General features: G+C 44.3%; 1 protein-coding gene across 1 annotated transcript in view; it reads right to left on the bottom strand.

Annotated features, from left to right (window-relative positions):
- Positions 1–21,568, bottom strand: part of KLF12 (KLF transcription factor 12) — a 240,301-nt gene extending 218,733 nt beyond the window's left edge. Inside the window, exon 1 of the mRNA XM_065418059.1 lies at positions 21,504–21,568. Within this exon, the coding sequence (XP_065274131.1) occupies positions 21,504–21,524 (21 nt within the window). The 5' untranslated portion in view covers positions 21,525–21,568. The remainder of the gene's footprint in view (positions 1–21,503) is intronic.
- Positions 21,569–22,138: the final 570 nt, after the last annotated feature.

Below are 22,138 nucleotides of genomic sequence, written 5' to 3'. Positions count from 1 at the left end.
GACCAGAGTCTATGGCAGCAGTTGTAGATCCAGTTCCCAGGACCCAGCCAGAACCAGCCCAAGGATTGGAACTGGTGGAGTAGTCAGCACCAAAGCCTGTGTTTGCAACCCCACCAGAGTCAGGGGAGCCAGCACCAAAGGGCACCGCAGAGCCTGCACCTGCAGCAGCAGCTAAACCGGTGCAAGAAGCTCAACCGGGGCCTGAAATACAACCTAGTGCACCGGCGGAGAGTGGTTCACAGTCGACAGAGACGCCCCCATCTTCTGCATTGCTTCCAGTGGGACCAAGCCCAAGTCCACAACCCAGAGAGGAACCAATGTCTCCAGCATCAAGAGTGCAGTTCCTGGCAGAGCAGGAAGCGGATAAAAGACTCAAGGGAGCTTGGACGACAGCACAGAATGACCCACCACCTCTCAGCTCTTCTAATAGGCCCAGGTTTGTTGTAGAAGGAGGACTCTTTTACAAGAAAACCCTTTCTGGTGGGCACAAGGAGGACTGGCATCCTGAGACAGTTTGTAGTTCCAACTAAGTATAGGGAAAAGCTCTTGAGCTTAGCCCATAATCACCCTAGTGGCCATGCTGGGGTGAATAGGACCAAAGACTGTTTGGTAAAGTCATTCCACTGGGAAGGAATGGGCAAGGACTTTTCTACCTATGTCAGGTCTTGTGAGGTGTGCCGAGGGTGGGAAAGCCCCAAGACCAGGTCAAGGCCCCTCTCCAGCCAGGGCCGGCTCTAGGATTTTTGCCGCCCAAAGAAAAAACAATTTTGGCCGCCCCCCCCTTTTTTTAATTACCCCCACCCCTGGCCCCGCCTCAACTCCGCCCCTTCCCCAAATCCCCAGCCCTGCCTCCTCCCCCCAGGCTCTCAAGCCTGGGAGGGAGGGAGGGAGGGGGAGCAGCGGCGCGCCGCGCCGCGGCCGCTCGGGATCTCCCCCTCCCTCCCAGGTTTGAGAGCCTGGGAGGGAGGGGGAGACTCTGAGTGGCTGCGGTGCGGGCGCCGCTTCTTCCCCTCCCTCCCAGGCTCTCAAGCCTGGGAGGGAGGGCGAGTAGCGGCGCGCGAGCGGCAGCGGAGGTGAGCTAGGGCGGCCGGGGCACATTTTTAGGGGCGGCATTCTGGCGCCGGCCGTGCCGCCCCTAAAAATGTGCCACCCCAAGCACCAGCTTGTTTTGCTGGTGCCTAGAGCCGGCCCTGTCTCCAGCCACTCCCCATAATTGAGGTCCCATTTCAACATGTAGTTGTGAATATTCTGGGTCCTTTCCCTAAGAAGACACCCAAAGGAAAGCTGTACATACTGACCTTTATGGATTTTGCCACCCGATGACCAGAAGCAGTAGCTCTAAGCAACATCAGGGCTAAAAGCATGAGCCAGGCATTGGCAGACATTTTTGCCAGGATAGGTTGGCCCTCAGACAGCCTTACGGATTTGGGAACTAACTACCTTGCAGGGACCATGAAACGTCTTTGGGAAGCTCACTGGGTGAACCACTTGGTTGCCACCCCTTACCACCATCAAATGAATGGCCTAGTGGAGAAGTTTAATGAGACTTTGGGGGCCATGATACATAAATTCGTGAATAAGCACTCCAATGATTGGGATCTAGTGTTGCAGCAGTTACTCTTTGCCTACAGGGCTGTACCACATCCCAGTTTGAAGTTTTCACCCTTTGAACTCGTTTATGGCCATGAAGTTAAAGGGCCATTACAGTTGGTGAAGCAGCAATGGGAGGGGGTTACATCTTCTCCAGGAACTAACATTTTGGATTTGTAACCAATCTGAAAAACACCCTCAAAGACTCCCTAGCCCTTGCTCGAGAAAACCTATAGGATGCCCAACAAGAGCAAAAGGCCTGGTGTGATAAAAATGCCAGAGAGCATTCCTTCAGAGTAGGTGACCAAGTCACGGTCCTGAAAGCGCTCCAGGCCAGTAAGATGGAAGCATCGTGGGAGGGGACATTTATGGTCCAAGAGCGCCTGGGAGCTGTTAATTACCTCATAGCGTTCCCAGACCCTATAATAAAACCTAAAGTATATCATGTTAATTCTCTAAAGCCCTTTTATTCCTGAGAAATCAAGGTTCTCCAGTTTACAGCCCAGGCAAGAGACAATGCTGAGTGGCCTGAAGGAGTCTATGAAGGGAAAAGCAACGGTGGAGTAGAAGAGGTGAACCTTTCCATAACCCTTGGGCATAAGCAGCGACAGCAAATCCAGGAGCTGTGCACCAGCTTCGCGCCAATGTTTTCAGCCACCCCAGGACGGACAGAACGGGCGTACCATTCCATTGACACTGGTGATGCTCGCCCAATTAGAGCCCAACCATAAGAACATAAGAACATAAGAAAGGCCGTACCGGGTCAGACCAAAGGTCCATCTAGCCCAGTATCCTGTCTACCGACAGTGGCCAATGCCAGGTGCCCCAGAGGGAGTGAACCTAACAGGCAATGATCAAGTGATCTCTCTCCTGCCATCCATCTCCACCCTCTGACAGACAGAGGCTAGGGACACCATTCCTTACCCGTCCTGGCTAATAGCCATTAATGGACTTAACCACCATGAATTTATCCAGCTCTCTTTTAAACTCTGTTATAGTCCTAGCCTTCACAACCTCCTCAGGTAAGGAGTTCCACAAGTTGACTGTGCGCTGCGTGAAGAAGAACTTCCTTTTATTTGTTTTAAACCTGCTGCCTATTAATTTCATTTGATGACCCCTAGTTCTTGTATTATGGGAATAAGTAAATAACTTTTCCTTATCCACTTTCTCCACATCACTCATGATTTTATATACCTCTATCATATCCCCCCTTAGTCTCCTCTTTTCCAAGCTGAAGTGTCCTAGCCTCTTTAATCTCTCCTCATATGGGACCCGTTCCAAACCCTTAATCATTTTAGTTGCCCTTTTCTGAACCTTTTCTAGTGCCAGTATATCTTTTTTGAGATGAGGAGACCACATCTGTACGCAGTATTCGAGATGAGGGCGTACCATCGATTTATATAAGGGCAATAATATATTCTCAGTCTTATTCTCTATCCCCTTTTTAATGATTCCTAACATCCTGTTTGCTTTTTTGACCGCCTCTGCACACTGGGTGGACATTTTCAGAGAACAAAATGGCAAATGAAATTTCATGTGGATAAATGTAAAGTAATGCATTGGCTCCTCAAGCCAAAACCGCAATAGAAAGGGAGATCAAGAATGGGTGTAATCTGCCCCTATGAGAGTGCATGGGCCTCTCCAGTGCTTCTGGTTCCCAAACCAGATGGGGAAATCCGCTTTTGTGTGGACTACCATAAGCTAAATGCTATAACTCGCCCAGAGAACTATCCAATACAGATGAGCTATTGGAAAAACTGGGACGTGCCCAATTAATCTCAACCTTAGACTTAACTAAGGGGTACTGACAAGTGCCGCTAGATGACCCAGCCAAGGAAACATCAGCCTTCATCACCCATGCAGGGCTGTATGAATTTAATGTGTTCCCTTTCAGACTGCGAAATGCACCCGCCACTTTCCAGAGACTGGTAGATAACCTTCTGGCTGGATTTGGGGAATTTGCAGTTGCCTACCTTAATGATGTGGCCATATTCTCAAATTCATGGGCAAAACACCTGGAACACCTCCAAGCTGTCTTCCAGCGCATAAGGGAGGTAAGATTAACCGTTAAGGCCAAAAAATGTCAAATAGGCCTAAACAGGTATTGTACCTTGGACACCAGGTGGGTCAAGAAACTATCAACCCCCTACATGCTAAAGTAAATGCTATCCAAAATTGGCCTGTCCCTAAGTCAAAGAAGCAGGTCCAATCCTTCTTGGGCTTGGCTGGGTATTACAGACGATTTGTACCACACTATCGCCAAATTGCCACCCCACTTACCGACCTAACCAGGAAAAAACAGTCAAATGCAGTTCGGTGGACTGAGAAGAGTCAGAAAGCCTTTAACCAGCGTAAGGCAGCCCTTACGTCTGACCCTATACTAAGAGCTCCAGTCTTCGACCAACCTTTCGTTGTAACCACAAATATGTCCGAGTGTGGTGTAGAAGCAGTTTTAATGCAGGAAGGACCAGATCAACAATTCCATCCTGTTGTGTTTCTCAGCAAAAAACTTTCTGAGAGGGAAAACCACTGGTCAGTCTCAGAAAAAGAATGCTACGCCATTGTGTATGCTCTGGAGAAGCTACGCCAATACATTTCGGGACAGCGGTTCCACCTGTGGACTGACCATGCTGCACCAAAATGGCTTCACACTGTCAAAGAGACTAACAAAAAATTTCTTCAGTGGAGTTTAGCTCTTCAAGACTTTAATTTTGAAATACAACACATTTCAGGTGCCTCTAACAAAGTGGCTAATGCACTCTCCGGGGAAGGTTTCCCAGAATCAGTCAGGTAAAAATGTCCCTGTATTCTAAGTCATTGTAGTCCTTAAAATGTGGAAAATACTGTTTAGTTCTTCCTGTAATTAGTAGTAAAATTAGAGGTGCATGTATCTTATTAACTCTGTTTTCCTAAACCTCCAGGAAGAAATCCCAGACGGTGTGGACCCGACCTGAACCAGGCTGGCCAATACTGTCTGTGATTTGGGGTGTGCGTGATAAATGATGCGGGGGAAAGTAGCTCCCTTTTACGGACACCCAGCCAGCCAGTTAGCTATAAAATCCCTCTTAGTAGCTGTTCTCTAATTGCTCTACCTGTAAAGGGTTAAAAAGTCTCACTGTTATGCATAGGTAAAAGGAAGTGAGTGGGCACTGGCCAAAAGAGCCAGAAGGCTAGAACTTTTTAAAATTGAAAAAAGACTCCCCTTTGTCTATATCTTGTTGTTCTCCCAGGGAGAGGTGGACAGGGTAGCAGCTATGCTGTAAGAAGCTTGGGCCAAGTATAAAAAAAATCATCAGTATCATACCTAGAAACTAATCATTTAAAACCCCAGATATGTAAGTAGATCAGAAAATGTCTAGGAAGACACGATTAGGTTTATCCCTTTTATTTTGTTATGACTTGTGGATGCCTCTGTGCTAACCCCAGGTGCTTTTGTTTTGCTTGTAACCTTTAAGCTGGACCTCAAGAAAGTTATTCTTGGTGCTTAATCCTTGTAGTTGTTTTTTTAAAATCTAGCAATAGCCTGAGTTTCCAGATGTATTTTCTTTTTTTTTTTATTAATAAAATTTACATTTTTTAAGAACAGAATTGGATTTTTGTGCCTTAAGAGGTGTGTGCACATGTTGTTTAATTAGCTGGTGGCAACAGCCGATTTCCCTTTTTTTTTTCTTTCTCAGCTGTTCCCCAGAGGCGGGTGAAAGGGCTTCAGGGTACCCCACAGGAAGAAATTCCCAAGTGTACCTTCCTGGGCTCTCAAAGGGGTTCTGCGCTTAGGTGGTGGCAGCATCTACCAATCCAAGGTAAAAAAAAAAAAAAAAAAAAAAAAAAGCTGTAACCTTGGGAGTTTAATACAAGCCTGGAGAGGCCAGTATTAATTTTTAAAATCCTTGCGGGCCCCCACTTTCTGCACTCTAAGTTCCAGACTGGGAAATTAGCCTTAACAGATGCCTTTGCAAAAGAATAGAAATTTACTTGCAGATCGTCCTCAGATAAGGCACACACACACACACACACACACACACACACACACACACACACACAGCCTCTAGGGACTTCGGTAGTGAATAGTTTCCATGATGCCTAGCATGGCAACCAGTGCAGGATTTTTACATATTGTCTGCAGCAACCTTGAGCCCCAAAGTCTTAAGAGTGCTGGATACAATGAGATGAAGACGTAAGTACAACTGGAGCATGTACTCCATATGGTTGAGATATATCTTTAGAGCTCTAGGAATGCTCATTTATGCCACTACCTTCCAAGAGTTAGAATAAAACAATGGGAGAACTAGGCAGCCAAGGGCCCTTTAGTATCTGGAGGAGGAAGGGCGTATGACACTCTGGATTCTTTCTGGGTCCCCCCCCCCCCCTCCCTCCAGGCCAGGTCTGAGCTTGCCAATAGCTTCCTCCTCATTCTTAGACTTTCTCCCCAAAAGCTCAAAATCTCCTCATTAGGCTTTCCTGTGCTGAAGTCACTGTTCCTTGGGGTGGGGGTGGGGGAACCAGACACGCTAGTCCGACTCTGAGACTGAGCCCTAGTAGTACAAGAGTCAGCGTTCTGGCCACAGGCAGGGCATAATTCATCCTCTGTAGAGCCTGTAAGTGCTGCCTTATATAGGGAATCTCAAGATTTACACCAGGAATTCTCAGAACTTCTCTGCCTTGTCTGAGTCAGGGCAGAGAATTCCAGCAGGGAGGCACTGCAGTGGCAGAGCCAGGTAGCTGAAACTACTATGACACTATTGACCCGATACAGGGGAAGAGGCGGAGGAAGAAGATTATAAATCGCATCTGCCTGAAACTGAGTAAAAATAAAGGTGTTAAAACAAAATGGTCAAGAGAAACTGAACAGCCAATTTGTTCCTGCACTGGAGGCAGAAAATCTGGTGGTCTGAACTGAAAGGCAAAGCCTAATCCTGGACCAACAATACTGGACTGCCTCCAAATTCCACAGGCGGGGGCTATGAGTAAGGACTTCACAATGAAGCTGTGCAACAGAACGGAATTTACCCATAATATTTCTGAGACATCAAAGTCAGCAAAGCAATTGTGCACCTTCGATCACCAATCATTTATTCTTCAAGACCAGTGAAGCAGAGACTATCCCAACTATCTCCCTCAAGCCCAGTGCTACATCTGGAGACACAGTTCCTGGTCCGACAGCAATGTCTTACTCTGTAGGACTGAGTGATTCCATAGCTACCAAACAATTTATGCTCTTTTATGTAATGCCTTGTCAGTACGGCTTCTGGTTTTCGGTGTTTATTAATTTCATTTTGGGGGTTTAGTTTTTAGCAATTTTTGAGTTTTATGTAGATGTCAAAAAATTGGGATTTTTGACAGGTTTCTTTTTGTATATACTGTAACGAGTAATCTTTTTGTAATGTTCCCTTTAGTGTTAAACCTTTAGAACACACCAGTAGGATCTGCATGGGCTGATTAATGCGCAATACATTAGAGTGCTATTGCAATCACACCACTGTAGTCTGAGTTACTGCTCCATGTAAGCTAAGCCTTTCAGTAAAAGGTAACCGTATACATCAGGGGTCGGCAACGTTCGGCACGCGGCTCGCCAGGGTAGGCACCCTGGCGGGCCGGGCCAGTTTTATTTACCTGCTGACGCGGCAGGTTCGGCTGCTCGCGGCCCCCACCGGCCGCGGTTCGCCGTCCCGGGCCAATGGGGGCGGCTAGAAGCCGCGGCCAGCACATCGCTCGCCCGCGCCGCTTCCCGCCGCCCCCATTGGCCCGGGACGGCGAACCGCGGCCAGTGGGGGCCGCGATCGGCTGAACCTGCCGCATCAGCAGGTAAATAAAACTGGCCCGGCCCGCCAGGGGGCTTACCCTGGCGAGCCGCGTGCCGAACGTTGCCGACCCCTGGTATACATTGTTTATTGGATATATGCCGATTTTCTTTTCTTCCTCTTCCTTTTATTTATTTTTTAAAAATTGGGGGTGTTTTATCAGTTTTTTATCAGTTAAAACTTAAAATCAGAAGCTCTACCAATCAGAAACGATTTATCTAAGAACATTTCTCCAAAATGAAGTTACAGGCCATATCAGGAATGATTTTAAAGGATTTTCAGTCTGCATGCCCATGTACACTCTCACATACACACACCAACAACAAAATAAGAAAGCACTTTATTTTGGATGTAGCCAATATCCTGAGGTAATCTTTTTCATTTAGGCACAGGTGCCTGTAGAAGGTGAGCAACCACCAACTGTGTCACAAAGTGGTCAGAGGGTGGGGTGGCAGGTCATCTTGCTATTGAAAAACACAGTCCTTTCCCTCAGCACCCTCCGCCAGGGTTTCTAGTCCTTTAGCACAGGGACTTTGAAGTCTGGACCGTTGAACAGTCAAGGTCTTTTCCAGCTGGGTTCTCCCCCAAAGGGTCCTGTTGTTGCAACGTCCTCTTGGAATGGATAGGGGAGCCGAGGCCCACCCTCTCCACCTGGCCCCAGAGCACAGCCCAATGTTAGGCTGCTACACTCTGAACCGTGGAGTGCTAAACAGCCACCCCCGGACCACTTCCTACCTAGTCTCCTTTAGCTTCACCTAGTAATCTTCAACCAAGTCTCTGACCTGCACATTCAGTCACCTGCCTATCCTTTGTACGTTTGTGCAAGTCTGCATTGTCAGGTCTTATGCAATGAGCTCCTGGGCAGCACTTCCTGATCAGAGAAGCCAACTGCTCCCTTCCACTATCTGCATGCCTCTGAGCTGCTCTGCTTCATTTTTGAAGCCCCGCCTCCAATTTTTACAGGCTTGGCAGGTGTGACTCGGTGGAGCTGACTGAGCCAAGAGCTGTTCCTTAACCCCTTGCTCTCCAGCGTGGGGTTTGTATACCCCATCACAATGCTAAATAGCCACACCAGCACAAACAGTTGGTTTCGGGGAGAGAGCAATGGCAGATTAAGATTCAGAACAAAGTAACAGCCTAAGGTCTTGTTTGAACCTGAAAGAACAAACACAATTTTTTTTGCACTATTTCTATGCTTCTGATCCTCCAGTTTCCATCCTGCAGAGGAAACACACTTGACCAACTAATGTAGAAAAACTAGAGAGGAGTGAACTGGTTTGAATAAATTAAGGTCTGAATCTTCACCCATCACAAACCCCTTAATATTCAGCAACCCTCCCAACCTTACCTCTACTTCAGGGCAGGTACCATAGGCTATAACTGTAGTAAATAAAATTAGTAATTAGCACTTTAGCCCAGTTAATGATTGTTTTGCATGATGTTTAAACACATACAGTACATCTACACTGCAATAAGAAGCCTGCGGCACCAAATCTTAGAGTCTGGGTCAGCTGACTCAGGCTCGCAGGGTTTGGACTATGGGGCTAAAAATTGCATTGTAGACTTTCTCGCTTGGGCTGGAACCTGGGCTCTTAGAACCTCCAGCCTCACGGGTCAGCTGATCTGAGCCAGCCGCAACCGTTCTGTGTGTCTTTTATCACAGTGTGGATGTACCCATAGGTGTCAAGACCACCACATCTGCTCCTGGGGTGCATGCTACTTACCCACAGAACTACTAGTAAACATTTCATTTTTACTTTGTAAAAGTCACACTACAGTAACTCCTCGCTTAACGTTGTAGTTCTGTTCCTGAAAAATGCGACTTTAAGGGAAACGATGTTAAGCGAATCCAATTTCTCCATAAGATTTAATGTAAATGGGGGGGTTAGGTTCCAGGGAAATTTTTTTTCACCAGACAATAGACTATATTATATATATACACCCACAGTATAAGTTTTAAACAAACAATTTAATACTGTACACAGCAATCATGATTGTGAAGCTTTGTTGTGGTGGTGGAGTCAGAGGGTGGAAGAGGGTGGGATATTTCCCAGGGAATGCCTTAGTGCTAAATGATGAACAAGCCCTTGGCTGAGCCCTCAAGGGTTAACACATTGTTGTTAATGTAGCCTCACACGCTACAAGGCAGCACAAATGGAAGAAGCGGAGACAGCATGGCAGACAGACAGAGACACACACCCTGTGGGTGAGAGAAAGAGAGATGCGCACTGCCCCTTTAAGTACGCTGACCGAACTCTAAGTACATTGCCTTTTTAAATAGACAGCAGCTGCTGCTAGCAAGCTCCCTCCATCCTGAGCCCTGTTGTGTCCCCCCCCACTCTATGGAGATGGGGTAAGTGGGGGGCAGGAGCAGGGGGAGGGGGATACCCTGATATTAGCCTCCCTCATTCCCCCCCCCCCCCGCACAGCAAGCAGGAGGCTCCTGGGAGCAGCTCCAAGGCAGAGGGCAGGAGCAGCACATGGCAGTGGGGGGTGGGACAGCTGAACTGCCGGCATTTGATAGCCTCCTGGGCGGCTGCTGCACAGAGAACTTAGGGGAGCGGGGAGCTGATAGGGGGGCTGCTGGTCCACCCTGGTTCCAAGCCCCCACCAGCTAGCTCCAACGGGCTGCTCTTTCTGCAAGCAGTGGACAAAGCAGGTAGCTACCAAACAACGTTATAAGGGAGCATTGCACAACTTTAAACTAGCATGTTCTCTAATTGATCAGCAACGTAACAATGAAACAATGTTAACCAGGACAACTTTAAGTGAGGAGTTACTGTATTAACACTGAGATATACGCCACTTTTCAACTTCTGAGAGCTTTACAAGCATCAACTAATTAAGTCAGAAACCACTGAAAGATCAAGCTGAAACAAAGAAAAGGTTTGGCTTCTTGTGCATTAATAGCCAAGATTATACATACGCTCTGTTTACTACTTTTTTCATATCAAATGATAATCTTTGCTTTTTGCAGAGTTCACATAATTATGGCCATACATTCATTTACACACTGCAATAAAATAAACTGTCATGCTGTCTCACACTTCTATATCTCAATCATTATGTAAATCTCTAAACAGTAGTTCAGCAAACACCAGCTCAGTTCCACTTAAATTATTACAGTCAATAAGATTACTCACACATCTAAATTAATTTTCATTTTAGTAGAACCAGTGCAGTCTTCCTATTTCCTAATCTCAAGAGGGACATTTTCTATGTAATCTACTCTTTAAAAAGCACTCCTCCAAACCCATGTAGTCTTAAGTGTCGTAGAGTCTAGTACAGGAAACATTGTATTTGGGGTTAGTGTCTTCCTTCTAAAAGTGGAAAAATGAGCAGGCAGATAAAAAATAATGGCAATTATTTGTTGATACAATAATTTTTAAACCAATCATTATTTTTGAGTGTAAGGTTTAGCAATACTAATACTGCAAATATATATATAAATTTATACTCCATGAAGATCTCCACTGCATTTTTACATGTAAAGTTTGAGTGTTAAAGCTTTTGTTTACATTCTAGTAATGCCTAGATGTCCATCACAGCTGACTGCAGCAATCAGGACTGCAGTGGCCTAGCATCAAACTGAACTGAAACAAACAACTGGCAGATCAATATAAGGCAACAGCCTCTCAGAAAAGAACGTGCCCTTTCACGTGTAAGAAACTTCAGGGCGGGAACCTGGGACCATGGGCCACTGACACCTCCGCATTGCCATAAAAGGCTTAGATTAGGAGTTCATGGGAGGACCCTGTGAGGCTGGGCTTGGCAGGAAGTACCACCCAGCATGACCTGAGTGGTGGCCCCTCAGAGTCCACTGATTGTACGGTCGTAGTACTTAAACCAGGAAGCCAGGAAGGGGAGCTCTCTGAGCAACAACAGACTACATGCCGGTCTCTGCTCCAGACCCTACTTGTGATAGATTCCAGCTTCCAACCCTGGGCTTTGTCCTTGACTTCACTATTCAATTGCTGTCTGTAACCTGACACCCGACCCTGATCTCCTGATCCTGCCTGCCTCCTGACTCTCGGTTTGCCCATTGGCCTGTCTTGGACCCTGACCTCCTGATACCTGACTCGGCCTGATTCACATCTTCTGCTCCAAACACTAGGTCTGACTGCCCATATCCCGGTCGTGACAGTTTGCTCTAACCACCTTTGCCCCCCTTCCACCTGCAATCTATCCCACTCCTCCCACAGATAATGGCAGGAGTGGGCCGCCCTCTAACCAGCAGCTCCCTGAGGGCCCAGGAGCCACAGGACCAAGTCACCTGTGTGCAGGTGAAGAATCTCACTCTACAGACCCACGGTACACAGTGCGCACTCGAAGCACAGACCCTGTGTGAGCAACTAGTCCAGGGGTCGGCAACCTTCAACACACGGCCCATCAGAGTAATGCGCTGGCGGGCCACAAGACATTTTGGTACATTCGCCGTTCCCAGTCAATGGGAGCTGCAGAAAGCAAGTCTTTGAGATCATCTTTGATTACCTGCATTGCATCCTCTCTGCAAAGGCTGCCATCTGGAAGCTTTGCCAGAAACAAGGGCCAGCCACCTCCTACACCACCCATTTCTGATGGAATAAGGCAGCCCAACTTTACCAATTCTGGTGCGGGCTCAATAACAAGGTAAAAAGCAAGCTAGCCCACATCGAAAACCCCACCCACCTAGATGACTTTATTGACCTCACCCTGCGCATTGACTTTTGGCTGCATGAATGGATGGAAGAAAGGAGGGGTGACCGACACCCCCACGCCCATCCTCCACACCAAGAGCCATGCAGATCAACCTGGATTGCAGACCTCTGACCACAGAGAAAAGAAAGAGTCAGCAACAACTGAACCCATGTTTTTACTGGGTAGGACCTGGACACACCCTTGCCTCCTACCCAGCTCAGAAGAACATGGGAAATAAACCAGACCAGACCCAGTAAAGGGGGTACATCCTGGGCACCACCAAAGCACGATGCTCCAAAACTACCCCCACCCCCACCCCAAGTAGAACCCGACCTAGGAAACATGGTGTCTTTCCGCATTTCCAGTTGCTACTGCAGTTGTAGGTCTTGGGGCAGGCACAGCAGATCCCCCAACTAGCAATGAGAGACTCTGGGGCTCTGCAGTAGCCAAAACTCTCCAGATCCCTTTCCAGATGAAACCCACACTGTACCTGGTGGAGATAAAGATGGCTCACCTTTATCGTCAGGACCGGTGACTCAAGAGACCATCACCTTAGAGGCTGTAATGGAAAGGAACCGAAAAACAATATGCTTCAATGTGATCCACTCCCCATTCTTCCTGATAATTCTTGGCATACCTCAGTTAGAGCGGCATGATCCGTGTATCTCCTTGTGGCAGAGGAGCATTAGCTTATCCTGCCAGTACTGCCAGAAAGCATGTCTCCAATGAAGCAACCAACCCACAGGGTACCAGGGGCCCCAGGATGAGAGGAGACCCTCAGAAGTGGAAATATGGGAACCGGGGGCTAGCCAGAAAGGAGTGGCTCCAGGCCAGAACCTCAGCCTTCCCTGACAAGTACCGCAACTAACTGGATGTGTTCGAAAAGAAAAATGCAGACTCATTACCCTCACACCAGATTACAACTGCCCAATAGATCTACAGCTCAGGACAAAGACGCCCTATGAATGGATATACTTTATATCTGAACCAGAGCTGGAGGTGCTACGTGGATATATCCAGGAAAACCTTGCTAAGGTCTTCATTCAGTAATCTATCTGTCCAATGGGGACACCAATCCTCTTTGTGAAGAAGAATGGGTCACTATGCGTCTACATAGACTACTGCACATTGAACCAAGTGACTATTTGTAACCGGTACCCTTTGCCCTTATTTCAGAATTGCTGGACCACCTGAGGACTTCCAGGATCTTCATGAAACTAGATCTTTGGGAGGCATACAATCTAGTGCACATAAATCCTGTGGATGAATGGAAAACAGCTTTTCGTACTGATATTGGTACAACAAATACTTGGTGATGCCATTTGGTTTAACCAATGCCCCTGCAACATTTCAACATTTCATAAATGATGTCTTCAGGGATACCCTGGACCAGTACATGATTATCTACCTCAACAACAAACTAGTATTTTTCAAGAATGCAGAGCAGCACTACCACCATGTCTGATCAGTCCTGGAAAGACTACAGAAGCATGGGTTGTACATCAGATTGGAAAAGTAAACCTTGAACTAGGCCACCATTGAATTTTTGGGGTACAACATCTTGTGGGAATCCATAAGGATCTGCAGAAGGTGGAAGCCATCTGCAAGTGCACAGCACCTTGAACCCTCCGGGAATTTCAATACTTCCTGGGCTTTGTAAATTTTTATAGGAGATTCATTGCAAACTTCTCCTAATTAATAACTCCCCTGACTTCACTCCTCTGCAAAGCCATGCTATTTGGTTGGTTGCCCAAGCCCAACTTGCTTTTGACCAGAAAAGGCCTCCTTCACTATGGCCCTGATTCTGGCACACCCTAACCCGACTCGTCCATCTATAGTGGAAGCAGATGCATCCAATGTGGCCCTAGGGGCAGGACTCTTGCAGCAATTCATACCCCAATCAGTTCTGCACCCTTCTCGAAAGCTTGTCCCTGCCAAGATAAGCTATGAACTACTGAATAAAGAGCTGCTCACCATAAAAACTGCATTTGAAGAATGGCATCAACATCTTGAGGGAGCTCGTCACCCCAGGTATAGGTCTTCACCAACCATAAGAAACTCAGGTACCTCCACAAGGCCCAGGAGTTGAACCAGAGGCAGTTAAAGTGGGTCATGTTCTTTTCTCGGTTCAAGTTTATGCTATCTACCTCCCAGGAAAGCGAAATACTATTTTTTCCTAATCTCATTCTCAGAAGTAGTTGAACCATTTTAGGTAAAACTTTCTCCAAACACCTCCGTTTGGGGCAGACACCAGCCAGAATGGTTTAAGTTTGAGAAAGTTATAAGAAACTGAAAACAGAGTCTTGGAATGGGAAGTGGCAGTCAACCTTAACTATAGACATCGCTACCTGTATAGCCTATGATACTAAGAACACACCTATAAACTTTTAAAAACAGTTTAAGCACCAGGGTATTATTAATGAGTGTGCAGGTGTGAAGAGACAGATACTAAAACTTTGCTCATCCAGGACTCATTACCATTAACAATTGTTTTTCATGGAGCAATGACCCTGACAAAAAAAAAGCTATATTTATTTTACAGTGACATTTTGTATTTCGGCAGCATATATATTATTAAAAAGTTATCAAATGTTAATCAGTAATCAATATTTTGGTCATTCTGCCAATTCTACATTAAATCTAAATTAGTACCTTTTTTTGAAAGTTCCTATTGTAAAATGTGACCATATCTTTTTTTTTCTTTTCTGCAGCTTTCATTCAAAACAATATTCAAGTTCCTGTAGGTTTCCGTGATTCTCAATTCTTCCTCTTCCAAAGTAACTTTTGGTAAATGCAAGTTAAATTTAAGAACTACTACAAAGTCTATGCACCAAAAATACCACAGGGCCTTTCCCAATTGAAAGGAACTCTTTATAGATGCTGGCCCACATAATTTTTTTGGGCTACTCAGCCAAGAGGCTGCTCCCGATTCTGAAGCAATTCCCCTGGGCAGTTATGTACCTCTCAGATGAACAGCTTTTATTAAGCAGGGGTTGTATTTTTCTCAGCAGGCCAACATTTAACTAGGGAAAAATCAACTTATCTTAGTGCCAATCTCCACCCACTGCCTCCTGAAGTTTTGTCCAGAACGACCACAGATATCTAGTACAGCATAGACACATTTATGAAATAGCCTTTCAACAAATATATTGGATATATTTGTTTCTAAGATGTGACTATTTTGAATACAATAGCTACAACTCTGTTTGGGAGCTCCCCAACAGAAAGAGTCAAATCACATCATTGTAACTCCACCTGGTCTAAAAGAGGTCAGTTCACCAACCAGCTACCAAATAAGACTCCAGGCCTAGGCTTTGATGAACTGTTCTTGTGTGTATCTAAGTATGTATACTTTGGAATCCCGCCCTCGGCCAGCTGCTGAGGAGCACTGAGTAAACACACCAAAATAGTTGCAAACTGAATGGAGCAGAGCCAAAACCAAGACCCATAAACAAGAAACCATTTAGGCTATGAAAGCAACTACAGAGCAGAAACTGAAAAAGTGGTATAGAATAGGTTTATACTGCTGTTAGTCACAAAGGCTAATAGGAAGGCTGAAATCTTCCCAGAAAGCATTCATTAATTTTACAATGTCAAGGGGAAATGGAGTCAGTTCAAATGCAATGAAAGTGTGTGAAGCAGAAAGGGCTCATTGCAGACATCTTAAATGTCTTTACAACTTGGAGTACAACATTTTTGGACCCGCCCCCAGCAATTTTTCAGCAATCAGGATCAGTTCCAAATCCACCCTGCCCACATCCAACCTGAGCTGGCTCAAAGCTGAATCCAATGATGATTGAGCACAGAGAAGTGGCACTATTCTGGATGTGCATCTGTCAGAGCATACACTATTCCAGCAGCCCAAAAGAAGGAGGCTGCAGCAGAAGATACAACAGATAACCTACCCTTGACATAGAATAAGAAAGAAAATCTCTACTGCTCTACTCTTTACTGAGGATCAGATTTGGAAAATTCAGTTCCCCCTCATCCTCATGGGTTCCCCTGTATAAAGTGTATATCACAAGGTAAAGCTAATGAGCCATATGCCTATGGTTGTGCTCCAGCAGCTATTCAATATCTGATCATGGTTGACAAACTGAATGTTAACTGTGCATTATAAATATTTTTAAATAAAGAGCAGCAGTTTTAAAATATCAAATGTTTGACCTTTAATGGACTAATCCTAATAAACACTGCGCACCAACAGAAATTTATAGGAGTTCATGGTCTCAGTATGCCCTGAATCTGACTGTCATTCAATTTACGTGCTCATTTCTTTAGCTGTTTTATCCTGGATTTTTATATTCCTAATGAATTATGACAAAGAAAACATCAAACTAGTCTCTTTGCTTTAGCATGATGTAAACTGCAAGGAACACAACTAAAAAAGGATAGTGGATTGATGCCCAGCACTAGAATACACTCCTGAGATTCATATACTTTATCCTTTTAATATTCTAGTCATAGTTATATTCCAATGGATGAAGTTAAAGATGACAGAGTCTATTCAGAGCAGTCACTTCCTTTCTAGGAAAAGTGATTGTGGATGCAGGGAGATCAGTGTGTGACAGTAATCAAACACCCCATCACACTGGTACTGGAATCCTGGTAAGAGGATGTGCTCTAAATTCAATGAACACACAGTATGAAAATGTGAACCTTACAGGGACATCTCAGCAAAACTCAAATGCATTTTTGACAACTGATCACTGAAAAAAAATTCTTTATCTTATAGTTTCGTTAGTTTTAGAGATTGTGTGTGTTTTGTGGACAACCAGACTTTAAGTGGTCAACTGCGTAATAGAATTGAGTTGGCTTTATATAGTACCTTTCATTACAACTTTTGGAGATACTCAGATACCACAGTGATGGGGATCATATAAGAATTTTGATACATAAATCTGCATATTAAATATTGTTTGTCACAGGTCATATTGTGCTTATTCATTTTGGTTTGTGTCTTTTCTCCACAAGCTAAAAGTTAAAAAGAATTAAGTTTTAAAACTCTGACGTCCATGTTCAAATCCTTAAGGAGACATCTGTTAAAGGATTATGGAGTATGTTTCTGATGTAGACTTAACCTTGCTGAAGCCATCCTCTTTATAAGGGAAATTAAGAGAGAGATGGAAAATTCCCTTCTCCTATGCAAAAATACAATGGCTATATTCATGAAATAAGTGAGGAAGATTATTTCCCTAAATATTATAACTTCCAGATTACTTATTTGTGACTACACAAAGCTATGTACAATTACTGTTATCTTGAACATTGATTCTCCCAGACAGAAGAAATTTACACTCCTAAGGATTTTTCTTCACTGGGCTTTAAGGAGAGCCAGTCAGACTTCCAGACAGACCAATATAGGGCTAAAGCATACCAATGTAACAAACAAATCCCTGATGATGCAAGAGAAGTTGTCTATGATGCTAATTATATACCAGAATATTAATGTTCCAAAGAGAAGTCATATTTGGTCTTAAGTGGCCTTTAAACTGTCTGATGGCTTTCCCTGTAGGGGAAAAAAGAAGCCAAACTAGAGGCTTAAGATGAAATCCGAGCCCCACTGATCTCAATGGAGCCAGAATTGCACCCTTAGATTTTAATAGTGGCAGTAAAAGTACCACCTGCCTCTTTGTTGCTTAAATTGTCCAGAACCAATCTTAGCTCCAGAAAGAGAATTTTTACTCCCAGGCACTGAATTTGTCCATACAACAAAGTCTGTGTGAAAACAATTGTATGATTTAGTCATTGCATTTTTCTAATCTGAAAGCAGAAGTTTAGCAGTCTGGTTGTAGAATCCTTCATTTTGCATAGGTTGCCAGACAGAAAACATGCAATAATCATAATTCACTGTCTTCGTCCCTCATCCATATATATCTAAATCAGTTATCAACTTCCCCAAGACTACTGGGAAGTGTAACCTGAATTGTATGAGAGAGAAAAACTATGACTTGGACGCACCTAGACATCACCATACTCTGCAGTTCTTCATTACCTTTGCTAACACTTTGCAGAGAACCAGAAAGAGGAAAATAGGAAAAGGAATTGGAGACACCACCAGGAGGATGAAAATGCATCTCCCCACTGCACTTTTATCCAAGAAACTTAGGAACATTTCAGTTTTATGACGGTAAATGGTGGCAAGTCATTTCTTGAGTTCACCACAGGAGACTCCTGCACCAAAAGCATAAGGTGGCCCTTCTCCCTCTCAGAATTTTGGCCATAACTTTCTCTGTCTCTGGGATGTGATGAGCAATTAGATTTTCTGTCCTGACATCCTAATTCTAATGCCCATCATGATAATCTAGTCCAGGGATCGGCAACCTTTGGCACACGGGCCAGTTTGTTTACCTGCCACATCCACAGGTGTGGCCAATCGCGGCTCCCACTGGCCACGGTTCGCAGCTCCAGACCAATGAGGGCTGTGGGAAGCGGCGCAGGCCGAGGGATGTGCTGGCCGTGGCTTCTCACAGCTCTATTGGCTTGGAGTGGCGAACCACGGCCAGTGGGAGCCACGATCGGCCGAACCTGCGGACACGGCAGGTAAACAAACCAGCCCAACCCACCAGGGTGCTTACCCTGGTGGGCCACGTGCCAAAGGTTGCCGATCCCTGATCTAGTCTGACCTTGTTCTTCCTCTCTTTGTATGGTAAGAGACACTGCAGCACTGTTGTCTGAACAGACCTGGCAAAATAGGTGGGTAAGTATCCTGTTTCATCTGTAACACATTGATAGCTTTCCAGCTTGTTTACATATAAATAAAAGGGTCTTTGCTAGCTCTCTTGGCAATCAAAAGAGGCTCTCTAGTCTGTCTTTAAGACATCTGTTTGCTGCATTTCAGGAATATATAAGTCTACCAAGAAGTGCAGTTTAATAGCATTAGTTTTTCCCTCCTCTACATCTGAATTAGCCAAGAGATTTGTAACATGCAACCACTGGTTCCCCAGCTGTGTGGGTTTCCTTCCATCCAACAGACACTGGTATCAGAGAAGAGTCATAGAAAAGTCAGGAAGTTGAGCTGAGAGAGATCTCACAAGCCTTTTTAGTTTTCTTTAGATAATGGTGGGAGAACACATCACCTGCTGGCCCAGGTCTGCACAATACCGAGCATAATGGGACCAAGGAGTACTCAAGAACTAATAATAATCTCTTGAATCATGAAATGTTTAGGATGAGAACCTTAAAATCCACTGTAATTACTAGAAAGTCTCAACAGAGAAGAAATTAGAACGGACTTTTCTGTGCCTACTAAAAACTTCAAGTGGATTATTGCCAAAACATGAAGCTTTTGAGCCATTCTGTAGTTGTTACGATCAAAATACCATCTAAGTAAATATGCAGTGTTGTTATAGCAGTGTCAGACACAGGATACTAGAGAGACAAGGTGGATGAGGTAATATCTTTTATTGGAGCAACTTCATTTGGTGAGAGAGTTGAGCTTTCAAGCTACACAGAACTCTTCTTCAGGTCAGGGAAAGGTACTCAGTGTCACAGCTAAATACAAGATGGAACATATAATGTAGCCTAAGTACTTAATGGGCATTCTAAGCGACCATTCAAGGTGAAGTGGCCACTTCACACTCTGCATACCTTTCCCAGACCTGAAGAAGAGTTCTGTGTAGCGTGAAAGCTTGTCTCTCTCACCAACCGAATTTGTGCCAGTAAAAGAACAGATTTAAGAATTTTATTAAAGTGAATGTTTAAAATTAAATATACACAAGTTAAGAGGGAAGGTACTGTACATCTGGGGTCAGGCTTGGGTTATGAGGGATTACAGGTGTCGGTTGCAAGGGTGAAAAGATACATACATATCACATAACCGGCATAGACCCAGATTGGGGTGCAAGAGTTTTTCAAGTGTCAGTGGATAAGTGGGCTCGGGTACGCCACCCATGGAATGTATAAGGAGTCCAAGTCAGTATCGGTGTAGCGAATGAGTACATGGGTGGGGTGTGTCCCTTGGTTCGTCAGGGAAGGAAGTGGGTTATTTCCCTGGTCGGTGGTCTCAGTTACTCAGTGTGGTATTGGCGGTGTCCTGTGATGTGTTCCGTATAAATGTCTCTGGACCACCTGATGATGTTGGACACCATAAGCTGTCTCATGAGCCGGGCGAAGCGTCAACCGACTCCGCACGCTCTCAGAACCGGCTCGTTGTGGGGGTCCCACGCGCCCAGGGCTCCCACAATTAGGGCATGTATCTGGACCTCATAGTCCTGGGCTCTCAGGGTCTCGGCCAGCGGGGTGTACTTCGACTCCTTCCGTGCTCGGGCCTCATGGAAGGCTTATTACTCACCCACCTTGTCTATCTAAATAAATTAGCATCCTTATCCGAATGACCTCAGGAGAGACTGGTCTCGTTGCCATGGTGAACCACTTTGGGACAATGCATAGAATGAAAACTCTTGTTTCCAACAGGTATTGCACTTCCAGGAAAAACTTAGTTTTGTTTCTGTAATTGGAATGCATGAGAATGAGGAGGAAAGCTTTGCTTAAATCTGTTTTACACCAGCTGACGGTAATCATTAGATCTTTCAAAATGCTCTTCTTAAATGAGTGGCTGCACTCCAAATTATGGTACTGCCAACTGTATTTGCCATTACAATGTATTTACTCTATGCAAACAGGGAAGCAAAGACAGTTTCCTTTAAGCAGCCTTGAAGGGACACTGGTTAAAGTAGTATCACAGCTAAAGTCTAAGCATTAGTAGCCATTACCTCAGAGGACAGAGACAGAATTCAAAACATACTGAAATTAATCATTTTATAAAGCATGCAAATTAAGGACAGTGAATTACTGAGGACCACCAGTGACTGTTTCCTTATAACCACGGGAAATTGATGCTGCAGAAACACCCACCCTACTTTTAAAAGACGATACTCCAGAGAAAGATCAAAAAGCACCAAGTATCTAACTAAGATATCCTATTCTATTCAGTTTCTCATACTGCACTTATCAGTTTGGCATCCATCCAACTCATCATTGCATTCATCCAACAATGCATTAAGCTGCATAACTAGCATCTGTAATGGAAGATATCCTCCATTTAACAATTACTTCAACGTTGTGCACGTCAAGAAGAAACACCCCGGAATCTCATGCCATTCAACCCATCTGACGTCAATGGAATTGCATGGGACTTAAGCCAGTACAGAATTTATCCCAAAGCATACTTTTCAAATAAAAATAAGCATTTCCACCTGAATACTTTCACTTAATTTTCTGTTTTCTTTTGAAAACTTCGTTTTTTTTAAAGTATCAGAAAGTGTATCATTAAACCCCATATAAATTATTTGTCAACAGAACCTTGTCTGACAGACAACAGGAACATGAAGTTCAGAACATTAATTATTTCACTTAATGTGCTTTTAAAGAAAATATATATTTCTGATGCTACCAGTAATATTTATAATGCATATTGTTGTAAAATTGTCAACAAACTTTTATGGCTTTCCTCTTCATATGAATACTTAGTCATCCATTCGTTCCTAGATCCACTTCAATCCTGAAAAAACAAAATCAATAATTCTGAATTAATTAGGAAATGGGCACTGAGCAGATGTAACTTCTTCAATGTTTTATTTTTGTTTCTCAACTTTTATTGCCTACTTTTGCAAAAACACAGTGATTTACTCTGTGGTGAAACATTGGAAAAGCACTGTGTTTTTCAATATTTTAAATAAAGCAGGGTGAATATTTCAAATACTAAATTGTGTCTCGTGCTTTTCAATTAATTGATGCTTTAGTCAATATTTTTCTGTCAATTCAATTTCTGATTAGTTACTTGAGTGTTCAAAATTTGAGCTTCTTTGCATGGACAATAGGTCACATGATATATTTATACTGCATGATTGGATGGAGTAAATCTTTAGCAGATGTCCATTTCAAGTACTTAAAATTTTGATTTCAAAAAATTTTTGCTAGAAATATTCTGCAAGATCTGATTAATATTTGCTGTTTGAGGCAAGTTTCTTGCTAATAAAACTCATTCACTAGAATATTCACAAAAAGGAAACACAACTAAGTAAGATTGTAGCAGATCTAATAATCTGAATGAATATTTTTAAAGGTTTGCA

The sequence above is a fragment of the Emys orbicularis genome, chromosome 1 (assembly GCF_028017835.1).
Source record: "Emys orbicularis isolate rEmyOrb1 chromosome 1, rEmyOrb1.hap1, whole genome shotgun sequence".
Classification (NCBI taxonomy): Eukaryota; Metazoa; Chordata; order Testudines; family Emydidae; genus Emys; species Emys orbicularis.
The sequence above is the reverse complement of the archived record's forward strand: the minus strand, read 5'-3'. Positions and strand labels throughout refer to the sequence as shown.